We start from the raw sequence: 13,404 nt of genomic DNA, 5'->3' as shown, positions 1-13,404 counted from the left end.
CGGGAGCGGCTGTCCCCACCACCTCGAGGAGGCTGGCCACTCTTGGCTGAAATTGCAGCACGTTGCGGCTGGAAGCAGGAGTATTGTTTCAATTATTTCCATTATATAAAGTCAGGCCATTTAATATATTCTGCCTCAAAGGGGCTCAACTAAAGAGATAAAATAAACACTGGAAATCTGCTCTGCTGACATGGATCAGGAATTCGGTTTCGACACCAAGCCTTCCCTCCCATCTCACTGCTCCTCTTCCCTTTATTCCCAGCTCCCTCTCCTGCTCTTGCTGCCCCTCGGCCTTCAGCGCCACGTGATGCCAATTCTCTCTTTGGGCTTTGCTCCTGTTTTGGCAGATGGAGCACTTGAAGGCTGTGCAGCCACGCTGGCGTCCAGGACTGGAGCAAGCCAGAGGAGCCAAGAAGAGAGATGGAGCTCCAGAGCTTGCTCTGGGATGAAGGATTTGATTTATGGCAAATCTTAAGCTTCTTGGGGTGCCACATTCCCTGAGAACAGCAGGAAGGCCGGGTGCCACAAACCCAGGAATGGCTGGAGTGTGGCATGAGGAGGAGGAGAAGAAGAAGGAAAAGGAGAAGGGAAAGGAGGAAGAGGAGGAGGGCAAGTGTGCCATGAGTGTGCTGCAGACTGCACTTGGCAATGGCAGCGCTAAAATAAGCCACCTTCATGCCTTCCTTCTCATCTGGGAGAGCTGATGGCATCCTGGCACTGAGGGCCCTCACTGGCTCTGTGCTGGCATGGGAGGGGGTGAGTTGGGCTGCCAGGAAGCTGGAGCTCCTCCCACCAGTTCTGACCAGGCAGGAGCTGCTTCCCATTAGAACTTCCCATGGCATCAGCCTCCCCAGAGCACTCCTCCCTTGCAGGGCTGTGCTAGTCCAGGTATTCCCAGCATATTGGCATGTGGGAAGGAGCACCAGCCATACCAGCAGTGAATCTGTTACTTGGCCTTCCCCAGCAGGTTTCCCTGCTTTGAGCTCTGCCTCTCCTCGAGCAGGGTCATGGGCAGTGCCAGGGACCCGGGTGACAGAGGGAGCCGTGTCACGGGATGCCCGTGAGGGCTGCGGTGCGGCGTTAGGTGAAGCTGGCATTTCATAAGAGCAGGAAAAGGGCCTCTGCCGAACTGGCGCGAGAGCAGCTGTGACTTTCCATTCCTGTGGGAAGTGGGCTGCCACTGTCCAAGCATCTGGGCTTGTTATGATGGGAGAGGAATGCGAAGTATTTTTCTTCCTTATCCACTACCATCCGCTCAAACACTCCCCTGATCAAACCCATATTCATCGCCTGGGATGCACTGGAGAAGATCCCTCCCAGCCCTCATGGCTGCTGGGAGCTCATGGCACCTGTGGAGGAAACCCCGCCCTCGTCCAGGGGCTCGCTCCATCCCCTTGCCCCTTCCTGTCTCCTTCTGCTGCTAGCCAGCTCCAGACATTTAATTTTCACTTTACTACCTTTGCTAGGAGCATCCCCGCACCTGCATCCCCGTGCCTGCATCCCTGTGCCACCACCTCTGTGACTGCATCCCTGCTGACCTGTGGGCCCGGTGGGACCGCACTGACCCCTCCAGAGCCCTGAGCATCCCGAAAGCAGCCACTGGGATGGTGCCACGGGCGTGTGCCCTGGGGCGCTTGCCGTGCCGGGAAGCAGGCGGTGCAGCCTTGGAAGTTCACCAAGATTTTTCCGAAGATGAAAGTGTGCTCAAGTGTCAAACAAACTTTCCAAATTATCTTTCTGGACACTTTCTCCCTTCTGCTTTGGAAGACGGAGGAGGAACATTTCATTCCCTCTGTGCTGGCGTGGAGCGGGGCTGCGTGAGGAGCTGGGAGCTGCCAGCGGCACCCGCGGCTCAGCCTCGCTTCTCCCCGGCATCATCCCTGAGTCACCGCGGGTGCTGCCCTGGCATCATCGACTGGGCTTCCCGCCTCCCTGCAGCCCCCCAGACCCCTCCCAGCATAACACAGGGCTGCCAGGTGCCCAGTTAAACAGTAGACACCACCTCTCCTCCCACTGCCGTTTGGATTTGTCATAAACAGACAAATTAAGGGAAACGTGTGGGTTTCTCTGCTCTCTCAGGGATACCTGGCACACAGCAGCAGGGGTGTGGGGACAGCGGCTCTGCCGCCCTTGGCAAGTCCCCCGTGATCCAAATAGATGGGGTTGGGCTGAGCAATGACCACGCGCTGCCCCGAGGATCCATCACTAATGAGAGCTGTCTAATTAGTGCATCCTCCTGTGACGGGTCACCCTGGCAAAGCCTGTGCCAACATCCGGTCACCCATGCCAGCAGCCAGAGAGCGTGACCAGGAATGAGGCGCTTCCCCGCCCCTTGCCCAGTGTTTGCCTTCCAGGTCTAGACAAGGAAATTCCCTATTGCCTCAAGGGCAGCTGGGCTGGCACCCAACAGGACTTGTGGCAGCTCCTTGCCCTGTGGTGCCCGCGTCTCCCTCAGGTCACGGCCATCCACACCAATGCAGCTGCCTGCAGACAGGATTTGGAGACACTCAGATATCCCCAAGGCCATTCCCATATCCCTGTGTTTCTGTGCTGGAATGGCAGCAGCATCCCCATGTCCACATGGGCCCCCCAGCCCTTGCAAACCCCTGATGGTGATGCCATGCTGCAGTTTTGGTTGTTTATGGAAATTTCGGCTGAGCCAGATGCTGCAATTTATGCATTTTATGTGTACTTTTTCAATTTATTTCATAATTAGGAAAAAAAAAAACCTAAAGTGATCCCAACCATTATTACTCCTGGTTTCCTCAGTTATTACTCCGGGTTTCCTACAGTGAGGCCAAAGGGGTCTGAAATGGTTCCTTTGTTGTCTGATCATTAACCCTTCAGGAATGAAATGCAGCAGTGCCGGATGGGAGCGCTGGGGAGAGAGGCTCAGTGGGGGCTGGGGGAGAGAAGGGAAACAGAAGGGAGAAATTCGAGGTGTAGAGAGAAGATTAACCCCAATGTACTGTCCCTGGGCATGGTTGGACACCCCAGGACACTGATGGACACATCCCCTGCGGCCCCGTGGGTGGTCTGCTCTAGTGCAATGAGTTTGCTGGTTCTCAGCAGCCCCCAGCCCGTTCGTCCCTGCCAGGTGATGCAGACCCAGAGCATCTCAGGTGGGAACCTGCAGTTTATTGGTGTATGGGATGAGCAGGTGGATTATCATCTTCCCCAGGGTGCTCAGAGGGGTCCTGTGTGCCCAGAAAGTCCCTCTGAGGAGAGGGACCCCATGTGCTGGTTTGCACTTGGTGATGCCAGGGGTGAATGCATTGTCACTGGGGCTGTCACTGGTGGCCAGTGGCCCTGGAGCCCTGGCTGGGAGGTCACCAGGCTGTTCCAGGGTACAGCTCCTGGCACAGGGTTGGCACGATGGGACAGGCACGTGGGGCTTCCAGGATGGGGACCTGCGCCTCTGGGTCACCTCGGGTGCCTGGCGAGTGAGGTGTCCCCCTCCTGCCCTGCATCCCACGCAGGCACAGCTCTCAGGGTGGGTTTTGGGGAGCACAGCGTGGGACAAAGGGTGTGGACAGCCGCGTGAGAGCCCGGAACCGCTCAGTGAACTCGTCTTGACTTGGCGCATCTTGGCACGGCTTGGCACGGCTCGGCTCCGCTCCGCTCCCGCAGCTCGGAGGGAGGTGAGCTAAGAAGCGCTCGGAAAATCCGAGTCAGCTGCAATCCTGAGGACAGCCGGGCAGACCCACAGCCGCCGCCGGAGCTGCCGGAGACCCACCACGGCTCCCGGCGACCGGGGGGCTCAGCCCTCCCCGGGGGCTGTCACTGGCCCCCCCAGCCCTGCCGGTGCTGGAAGCGGGGGGCTGAGCCGGGGGGGCTGAGCCGGGGGGGCCGGCGCAGGCAGCGTCACTCGCCTGGCTCCACCCCCCCCAAAATCGCAGGGGGCTTCGCTGTGACCCCGGCGCTGGGATGGCAGCGGGACAGTCGGACCGCGGCGGGACGGCGGGACGGTTCCCAGCCGAGGTGGTGGCTGGAGTGCTCCGGGGGGATCCAGCCAGGGCGTTTGCCAGTCGCTTTGTTGCTGCTGGGGGATTTTTTATTTTTTTTTTAGGATTATTATTATTTTGAAGGGGAGGGTGAGGAGAGGGGGCTGACACTGACTATAAAGGCAGAGCTCTCCGGAGCAGACGCCACTTCCCCACCACCATGAGCACTCCCCGGGCCTGACAGCCCCAGCCTGCCCCAGTGTCACTGGCTCATGCTGCCCTGAAGTGTGGCTGTGTGCCCGAAGCTCGGGTTGGGATGGTGTGAGCCCGGAGCCGCTCGTCGCCCTCCCAACACCCCTCACGGGCTCTGGCAGGAGCCGAGCCCGCCAGCCGCTTGGATGATTTGATTCTTTCCCTGCCCGACATCACTCCTGCCCAGATGCAGTGGATAATATTCATGTTGCTGTTATTCATCAGCTCCATGGAAATGCTCGCGCAGAACCGGTGGAAGAAGCAAGGTACGGTGCGTGCAGTGGGCTTGTCCCGCTCGAGTACTGCGGGGTGGATTTGGGACACCAGGCTGCCTGTCCTGCCTACACAGAGCGGGAAGAAGTTGTGAACCAGGGCTGGAGGGTGCCAGGAACCAGCATCCCCCAACCCTTCCCCTTGAGCCCCCTTGGGGACTGTCTGCGTTCCCCTCTGGGTGTGTGGCACGGGGCTGGCTTGGCAGTGCGGGAAGATGCAGAGTGCAGCCCTATGGCACTGCCTGCCCAGTGCCAGCCCTGCCTTTTGGCTTCGGGGCTGGCAGAAGACAAGGGATGCTGGTTGGCATTGGGACCAGCTCTGCAAATGCCAGCAGAGCCAGACACAGTGGGGATAGCACAAAATGGGCTGATTTTCCAATATTTTTTTTCTCTGAATAACACACTAAAGTGCCTTAGGAGTAAAACCTCCTGGAAGGATGCTCAGAGCCACAGCAGGCACTGCCTGTCCCCTGTCCTGTCCTTTCCCCAGGAAGAGGCACCAGCTGAGCCACTGCTCAGTGCCTGGGCAAGGGCAGGGTGTGCCAGGGCTGTGCCGAGGCGCATGACCCCTCCATTGGGCACTGGCTCAGGTCCCCTCGCTGGGCAGTGTCAGGCAGTGCCAGCTGGCTGTGTGGAGTGGGCCAGGGCTGGTTATCAGCTCCGTGCCAGGAATGCCTTGGTTTTGGGGCCAACACGTGCCAGGGTAGGGGCAGGACCTCCCAGGACCAGGGCGCCCAGGGCTGGAGGCCAGAGAGCTTCCCTTGAAGTTGTTCCATGTTAAAGGCATGTGGAGGCAGTAGGTGTGCGTGATGATGTGGGTGGCCAGGCTGGTGGTGGCCAAAACACCCCTGACAGGAAACAGCCTAGCACAAAGAGGGGCTCCAGCTACCAGTGCTTGATGCTGAATAGCGCAGTGCTCCAAGGCCCTCCGGTCTTGGCAACACCTGGGGGTCTGGCCATGGCTTCACACCCCAGACATCTTATATCCCCTGGGATAACCAGCACAGAAAGTCCAGCACAGGGTCCAGGAGCCACGAAAGATGCTGCAGCACCCCACTGCCTCTCTACTGCCACTGGGAGCTCTGATCTGGGCAGTCCAGCGCTCCAGAGACTCCCAGTTTCCAGCAGGACTGGGCGCAAGGTGGGCAGAGATGGGGAATGTCACACCCATATCCAGCACATCTCAGGTACCCACTGTGCCCCCTGCCCAGTGCCCAGCCCAGCCCTGCACTCTGCCATCACCGCTGGCAGGAGGAGAACCCACCACTTGTTCCTAATCCTCAATCCCACGGTTTCAGCATGAGCCACATTCCGTTGTGCTCTGCAGTGGCTCCCAGTGTCACTCCCGGTGGCAGAGATGTGTGTGCCATGCCAGCAGCACCATGGGGTGGAGGAGCACGACCCCACTTCTCCCAGCTCCATACCATGGGATTAGTTCCAAAACCAGTGTGAGGAAGGAGCCCCCGGAGTCCATCCAAGGGTCCCCACCTTCTCTAGCCTGGCTGGGGTTGGAAGGAGAGCAGCAAAAAACCCCCTAAGTATCAAAAAGAATTAGGGAAGGGAAAGAGGCTCGTAAATCTACGGGTCTCCAGGGAAGCCGCTCCAGCTGCAGCCAGGAACACAAATGTTGTCAGCATTTGGTAAATATGTAACGGAGACCATAACAACTTAATGGATCCAAGGTGCTTCGTTAGCTCTCCCAGCAGAGGCAGCTCTAATGAAGGCTCCTGGCAGTGCTGCCGTCCCAGACAGTGTGCCCCTGAGAAGGGACTGGGATGAGCCAGCTTGGGGACAACTGCATGTCACCGCAGCATCATGGACTGGCTTGTGCCAGGGACCAGCGCACAGGGCTGTGAGGCACTGCCCACCATCATCATCTGACAGAATCCTCTGCCAGCATCTCCCTGGCTTCCCCAGCACCTCTGCCCCAGCCCCACAGCCGTGGGACCCTTCTGATGCAACTCCTGGGGCCAGAGGGACCAGTGCCAGGCATTGCTCCCAGAGCTGAGTCTATGTCCGTGCCAGGCAGCACCCAACAGGTGGATGGGGCTTGTAGCAACCTTGTCTAGTGGAAGGTGTCCCTGCCCATGGCAGGGGGTTTGAGATGATCTTGAAGATCTCTTCCATCCAAAACCATTCTGTGATTTTATGATGCTATAGAGCCCAGGTCCTAAGCATGCTGTACCGGGACTTCTGCACTGTCACTGCTACTCAGCCCGTGGTGCCAGAGCCAAGCAAACAATTCCCAGCACAGGGGCATGGTGAAGGCATTGGATGCCTGCATGCAGGAGTTCAGTGGCCCCTTTTGTGATGCCCAGCCATCCTGTGGTTGCAGAAAGACACAGGGTGTGTGTAGCCCCCAGAGCTCGATGCTCAGCTCCCCAGCTCCCAAAGTGCCTCTGTGCCAGGAGCATCCCTCCAGGCTGCTTTGTGTGGGCTCAGGAAGCAGGAGCTGTTGGCGATGTCTCTCAGGGCTGGTGGATGTTGGCACCCTGTCCTTGTCCCTGGGAACAGAGCCGACCTCGGGGTCAGTCACACTCCCACAGTCTGGGAGTACGGCACAGGCAGCCAGGGAGGCAGCAGAGGCTCTTGAGCAAACAGACAGATGCTTATCTCAGCGCCTCTTGAGTGCATCCAAAATGCTCTTTGTCCTCTGACACTTAACAGGCATCAACTGATTAATCCAGGTCAGAGCATATTTCTACCCGCTGACCCAGCGGTTGTTCTACTTCCCATGGGATGGGCAAGGCTAGCTTGGGGTGTGGCTCAGGCTGTCACCCACGGGCAGTGCTGGGCATGGGGCAAACCCTCAATGTGGATTTTGTGGAGTGATGGAAACCATCAGCTGGGAGCGATGGCTCCATGTGTCCCCAAGCTGCCAGTGTGGGCAGAAGTGGGGATTTGAGGAGCGGAGGGAGGTGGGGTGGTATTTGCAGGGAGACAGGACAGTGCCGTCACCCTGGTGTGTCAGAGAGGGGCTGCCACGGGGCTGGGACCCACCTCGGCACCTGTGCCACAGCCCCTCTCCTCCATTTGTCCCCGCAGCGAGTGCCGGCCTGCTGGAAAACTGCACAGGCTGCGTCCTGTGCTCTGAGGACAACGGCTGCATCACCTGCCACCACCGGCTCTTCCTGCTTATCTGGAGGGACGGCATCCGCCAGTACGGGATGTGCGTCCACACTTGTCCCCCAGGCTACTTTGGTGTGCGGGGTCTGGAGGTCAACAGATGCACAAGTACGTCCCGCGCCAGCCGGGGTCCCCCTGCTCCTTCTCGTGCCCCCTGCTCCCCTCGCCACCCTGCGGGTCCCAGTGCTGTGGGAAGGGCGATGGCTTCATTTCCCACAGCATCCCTGGTGGCACTGCATCCAAGGGCGGCCGGGCTGGGGGGGCTTCGTCCCCTTTTTCCCTTGCCCAGAGCTGCAGCCTGGAGCCCGCAGGTTTTGGGTCCCCGGTGGGTGCCGGGGGTGCCCCGGGCTGTCCCGCTGACCGGCCGTCCCTCCTGGCAGAGTGCAGGTCGCCCAGCTGCGAGAGCTGCTTCAGCAGAGACTTCTGCATGAAGTGCAAGGACAAGTTTTACTTGTACAAGGGCCAGTGTTTCCGGCAGTGCCCCTCCGGCACTGCGGCACAGCCCGGCACCCGCGAGTGCCAAGGTAAGCAGCACCCGCACCCCGTGCCCGCCGCCCCTGGGGACGTGCCTGATGCCGAGGGGTCACCAATCCGTTCTTCCCCTGTCCCCGCAGAGACGTGCGAGCCGGGGCCGTGGAGCGAGTGGAGTGCCTGCACCCACGAGAGCCGGACCTGCGGCTGCAAGTGGGGAGTGGAGACGCGGGTACGGGAGGTGCCGGAGGCTGCCCGGGAGGAGGGGACTGCCTGCCCCGCGCTGCTGGAGACCAGGAGGTGCCGCATGAAGAAGCACTGCCCGGGAGGTGAGCACCGCGCCACCGAGGCTGGGGACAGCTTCGCGTCCCTCCAAAGTGAGCCCGAGGGTCGCTGCAGGAGGACGGTGGCAGCAGGGGTTTAGCAATGGCCGGCGAGCCGTGCTGTCATCTCCCAAGCATTTTGAAATTGTGGGTAAAGCTCAGGCACATGTGCTGAGCAGCCCTAGGGCTGGCTGCTCCCACCTGGCAGTCCCCGAGACTGCCTGGGACGAGCCAGTGTCCCCTTCCATTCTGGGCTGGGCTGGGCACTAGCATGAACCGCCGTGGTGGGATGAGGCTGCCGAGCTCCAGCTCCCATCCTGCTACGACGTGAAGGGAGGCTTTCTGCACCGCAGCTGTGAGTAAGGAGGATTGAGACACACACACAGGGGAGGTTCTTGCAAAAACCTCTGAGCTCCCCAAAAGCTGGATCGCTCATGGAGCAGGAGGGCATCACCCAGGGGATTTCTGATGGCCAAAGTTTTGAGAGACACTCCAGGGCAGAGTCCCCCTCCATGGCTCATCCAGCCAGATGTTCACTCGTGCTCCTGCACTTCTCCCCACCTCGTCCCCAGGCTGGGGGCTTCCTGGCTCAGGGATCCCCCCACCTTTCACACGCCAGACATGCTGCAGGGTCTGTCCAGGCGGTGCGTGCACGGGTGCAGGGCTGGCAATGGGAACCAGGACGTGGCTGATGTCATTTTTGGATGCAGGCATCTGGACTGAAGCTACCCTAATAAATCTCCACTTAATAACTGGCAGAAAGGGGGATGCATGAGATACCGATCTGTAGTGCCTGGCAGCAGATCTGAGCCACCGAGGGTTGCGGTTCGGAGCTGCGGGATCACTCCATGCTGTGGGATGAGCTGGCCGGCACCGCCAGCGTGGCGGGGATCAGAGAGGACAGGACTGTGAGGGTGGAGAAAAAAAGGATGAAGAAGGGGGGCAGCAGCAGAGGACGTGCGTGCTGGGCGAGGGCCACGGAGCCAGGAGAGAGGCTTCATCACAGCACCATCAATCATAAGTAATATTTTCCCGCTGACAGGGCAGAGGAGCTGATTCCCTTCTCCACCCAGGTCCCAACTCACATCTTTGGGGTGCCAGGTGGCATCGATTTTGAGAATGTTCCCCTCCCTTCTGCTCTGTGCCAGCTCCAGACCCGCAGAGCTGGTGACAGTTTGATGCAAGAAATTTAGTGTGGGAGGACAGGCTGCTCTGGAGCACTGAGTTCTGCAGCACCGTGCCCATGCCCAGCCCTGCCCAGCGGGTCCCACTGGCAGGGACTGCTGTGCCAGTGTTTCAGGGGCACCTCATCTTGTGAGGTGACTGGGAAGGCCCCCCAGAAAAGTGCTTGGCCTCCTGCCTCTGCCTGTGCTTCTCCTCCTGCAAGTTGGAAGCCCTGGGGCTATGGTGATGGGCTCAGGGGTTGGCAGGACTCTACTCTTGAGGCTGCTGTCTGGGAACAGCTTCAGAGACAGGCCCGTCCCCTGTCCAGCAGAAGGAATCCCGTGAGTGCCCCCCAAGCAGCCCCTGCAGGAGAGAGCAGCCCCTCCATGTCTCCCACTCCTGGGCAGGCTGTTCGGCATCCCTGCCACAGCAGAGCGTGCGTCTGCCCTCGCTCCCAGGCTCCTGCCCGCCTGGCCAAGTGCTGGGTTATGGGATCCAGATGCTGAAGGAGGACGAGGAGTTCACTTGATGCATCCAAGACACCCCAAGCCCAGGCAAGCCAGGGCAGGCAGCCGGACCCGACCGTGTGATGAGAGATTTGTGCCACCACTTCTGAGCCATCCAGGCGGCTGGAAGGGAAAAGCCACCACGCTTGGCCATGGCACAAACCCCTCGCACTGCTGTAAATCTGCCTTGGGTGTCTGTCCCGCTCTCCAGACGCTTGGCGTGCGTGCCGTGCCCTCTCCTTTGTGGGTGGCAACTGTCTGGGAGATCAGAGCCGAGAAACAGCCAGGCAGGACAAGAACTGGAGCCCTCGGAAAGGGTTGGGGACAACAGTGCTGGCACACGCAGCACCAGGGACAGTCGTGGTCCCTTGTGTCCTTCACACCACTGAACCCCCCACCCATGTGACTCTAATTGGAGTGGGCACAGAGGGTCAAGGACAGACAAAGCTGCCCTGGTTTTGGGGCTACCATTCTGATCCTTAGCATGGACTCCCCTTCCCACTGGAGTCCATGGCACAGCAGGGTTTATCCTGAATCCCTGTTTCTTGGCGTCTCAGCACCAACACCTCGGCCAGCTGGAGGGTGTGTGGCAGCTTCTCAGGATGAGCAACAATTTGAGTCCCAACAGCCTGACCCTGGAAAGCTGACAGTGGGTTGACCTGGGATGCATCCAGGCTCCACCAGCACATTAGCTGTGCCACTGGCATGGGGACCATCCACATGCGGAGGGTATCCACAGGGAGAGCTTTAGCACCAATGCATGGATGCACCCCAAATGCCCAAATGCTCTCAGGGGCTGTCTGGGTCCTGTGGTGGTGGCAGCACCTGCCCACCTTCGTCTCCAGAGAGAAGGGAGGCGCATTCCCGCACCATGGCAGAGCTGAGCGTGGCTGTGCCGTGGCTTTGGGGTGTTGGTGCAGCTGCTGTCCCTCTCTGACATCCACAGTCCTTGTTCAGAGAGAAGCTGGGGTTTCTCCGGGCAGCTCCCGCTTTGGTTGAGCTGCCCAGCCCATTCCTAGGGATCTTGGGGTACCAGGATTTAGAGTCCAGCCACGGGAGATGTGGAGACAACACACCAGTGTCCTCTGCCTGTGCCACCAGCACACCCAGACCCCTCCACAGCCCCTCGCTGCTGTTTCAAGACCAGGAGAAGGCTCTGGGGTCCCGAAAATGAGAAACTGGGTCCAGCACTGACATCCTGAGGGAGAATGTGGGATCAGCACGCCATGGATGGGGCTCAGGTCGGATCATGTTGCCTGGACAATGAGCGAGCCCTCCTTTTCTCCTCCTTTTTTTGTTGCAGAGAAAATCGAACCCAAAAATAAAGGCAAAAAGCGACAGAAGAAGCCGAAGACAGAACGGCACACGGGCACCTAGCAGGCACCAGCACGGGAGCTGGAGCACTGTGGCAGGAGCTCCCAGCCAGCTCCTGCCACAGTGCTCCAGCCATATTACCCCTGTTTTTCCATCCATAAAAAAAAAAAATTGCACAATTTTCTCTGCCGCCCCATCCCCCTTTTCTTTTGAGACGATTTATGGCCTGTAAAACATTTCCTTTTCAGAAAATCTAATTTGCAATGTCCAAAGCAAAGCCCTAGGGCTTGGGGAGGGGGTGGCTCCTTTATTCCTCTGGTCTTCTCTCTCCCCTAGCCTGCTCCATCCCTTCCCTTCCTCCAGACGGGTGGGATGGGGTTAGACCAGGGGCTGGATCCTGCTAATGAAGCTGATGCCTGCCTGGATACCGTCCCCCAGGGCTGGGAGCTGCCCTGGCTTCACAGGGTCCTGATTTTATGGGTGTGCTGGGGGACACAGTGCACCACTGAGCTGCTCCAGGTGCTGGATAGTGTTCCCCATCCTCAGCCACAGGCATGGGAAGCAGCAAGACTCCCAGGGTTGGGACCCCACTGGGGACCACGCCATTGCTCACAGCAGCCCAGCCTCATGCTCAGCATCCACACAAGCACAACCAAGGGCCAAATCCCACTGTCCTGGGGCAGCTGGACCCCCAAACTGGGAACCCTTCTGGGAACTATGCCAGCCCAGCACTCAGCATCCTCATGGGCCAAATCCTGCCGTCTTTAGACTCACAGAGAGGCTCAAAGAGCTTCTCTCCCAGCTGGATATGGGCACAGGAATTTGTGGTGACAACGGCTGTATTCGGTCTAGGACAGGGACACACACAGTGCAAGTGCCAGCGCGGGCGGGGCATGCTGCTGCCTCCTGCATCCCCAAACCGGGATGTGTTGGAAGCAGCGCTGTAACCCCCTCCCAGCCATCACCGGGTGTGTGACCGCGGGGTGCTGAGTCCAGGCGTGCCAGTCTGTCCCTCCCTGCCACGCTGTATATGTCCATAGGCACAGCGGGCTGCATTGGTGTATATATACCACGTGTGTGCTTAAATCGCTGTCCCAGCCGCAGACAGCTCTGCATTCGGGGTTTGCCGGGGTCGGAACTCCCCGTCCCTGCCCTGAGCGTGAGCAGGGAGAGGCCAGGGCTGGCCGCGTTGTGTCGGGGCTGCGGGGGCTGCACAGACCCTTCAGGACGGGAGCGCTGGGTGTCAGCATCGAGCCAGCCCCAGAACCGGCACAAAGCTGCCGGAGCAGCTCCTCCGTTCGCTTCATGACAAATAAACGGATTAAACCCCCGGCATCGCTCCTGCGTCCCTGTTTTCCCCATTCCCATGAGCTGCTGCCGGAGATCCCGGACTGGGATGCTGGCTGTAGCCACGGCGTAATCCGCATTCCCCAGCTCTGCAGCTTGGGTCCCTGTGGGGGGACACCCTGCCCTGGCCCCCCAGCACTGGGGCACTGGGGAAAGATTTTATTTCAAGCTTTTGTTTAAAGTACCACCAGCATCACTCGCCCGAGCGAGCACTGGAGCAAGCGACAAGTGTGACACTGGGATTGCCATTCCACAGGGATTGGGAATCACCAGGGGGTTTTTCTGGCTGGCGGAGAAAATCCCCCTCTGCTGAAATGCTTGGGAATCCCCTTGGCAGCCTGTCCTCACCACTGGGATTGTCTCCTCCTGGGGGACACAGCCCAGATCCTATCCCAGTACATGGCCTGGCAGATGTGGTGTTCCCCAGATCTGCCCAACAGCCCCCGGCAGACCCCTGGCCTGGGATCTGGGCACGCCAAGCCCCACACACAGTCTGGCTGTGTCCTGCCAAGCTCTGCCTGGGACCCAGCCCCACTCCTGGTCCCCATGGGCTCATCCCATGGCCAGAGCAGTGAAATCCAGGCCTGGCTCCCGCTGGCATTATAAATAGCTGAGACTCGGGGAGGGAGCTGTGCTGCCTGGGATGGGGGTGCCTGCATGTGGTGAGTCCCAGCGGGTGCTGATC

The 13,404-nt window shown here is 59.5% G+C and overlaps 1 protein-coding gene across 1 annotated transcript; it reads left to right on the top strand.

Annotated features, from left to right (window-relative positions):
* The first annotated feature begins 3,488 nt into the window (after nt 1-3,488).
* On the top strand, nt 3,489-12,705 carry RSPO4 (R-spondin 4). Its single transcript, XM_039563471.1, has 5 exons — nt 3,489-4,462; nt 7,514-7,702; nt 7,975-8,118; nt 8,209-8,394; nt 11,362-12,705. The coding sequence occupies exons 1-5, from the start codon at nt 4,384-4,386 to the stop codon at nt 11,433-11,435; spliced, it is 672 nt and encodes a 223-aa protein (XP_039419405.1). The 5' UTR covers nt 3,489-4,383; the 3' UTR covers nt 11,436-12,705.
* Nucleotides 12,706-13,404: the final 699 nt, after the last annotated feature.

This window comes from Corvus cornix, chromosome 20 (genome assembly GCF_000738735.6).
Source record: "Corvus cornix cornix isolate S_Up_H32 chromosome 20, ASM73873v5, whole genome shotgun sequence".
Classification (NCBI taxonomy): domain Eukaryota; kingdom Metazoa; phylum Chordata; class Aves; order Passeriformes; family Corvidae; genus Corvus; species Corvus cornix.
This window is presented reverse-complemented; position numbering and strand designations above follow the sequence as displayed.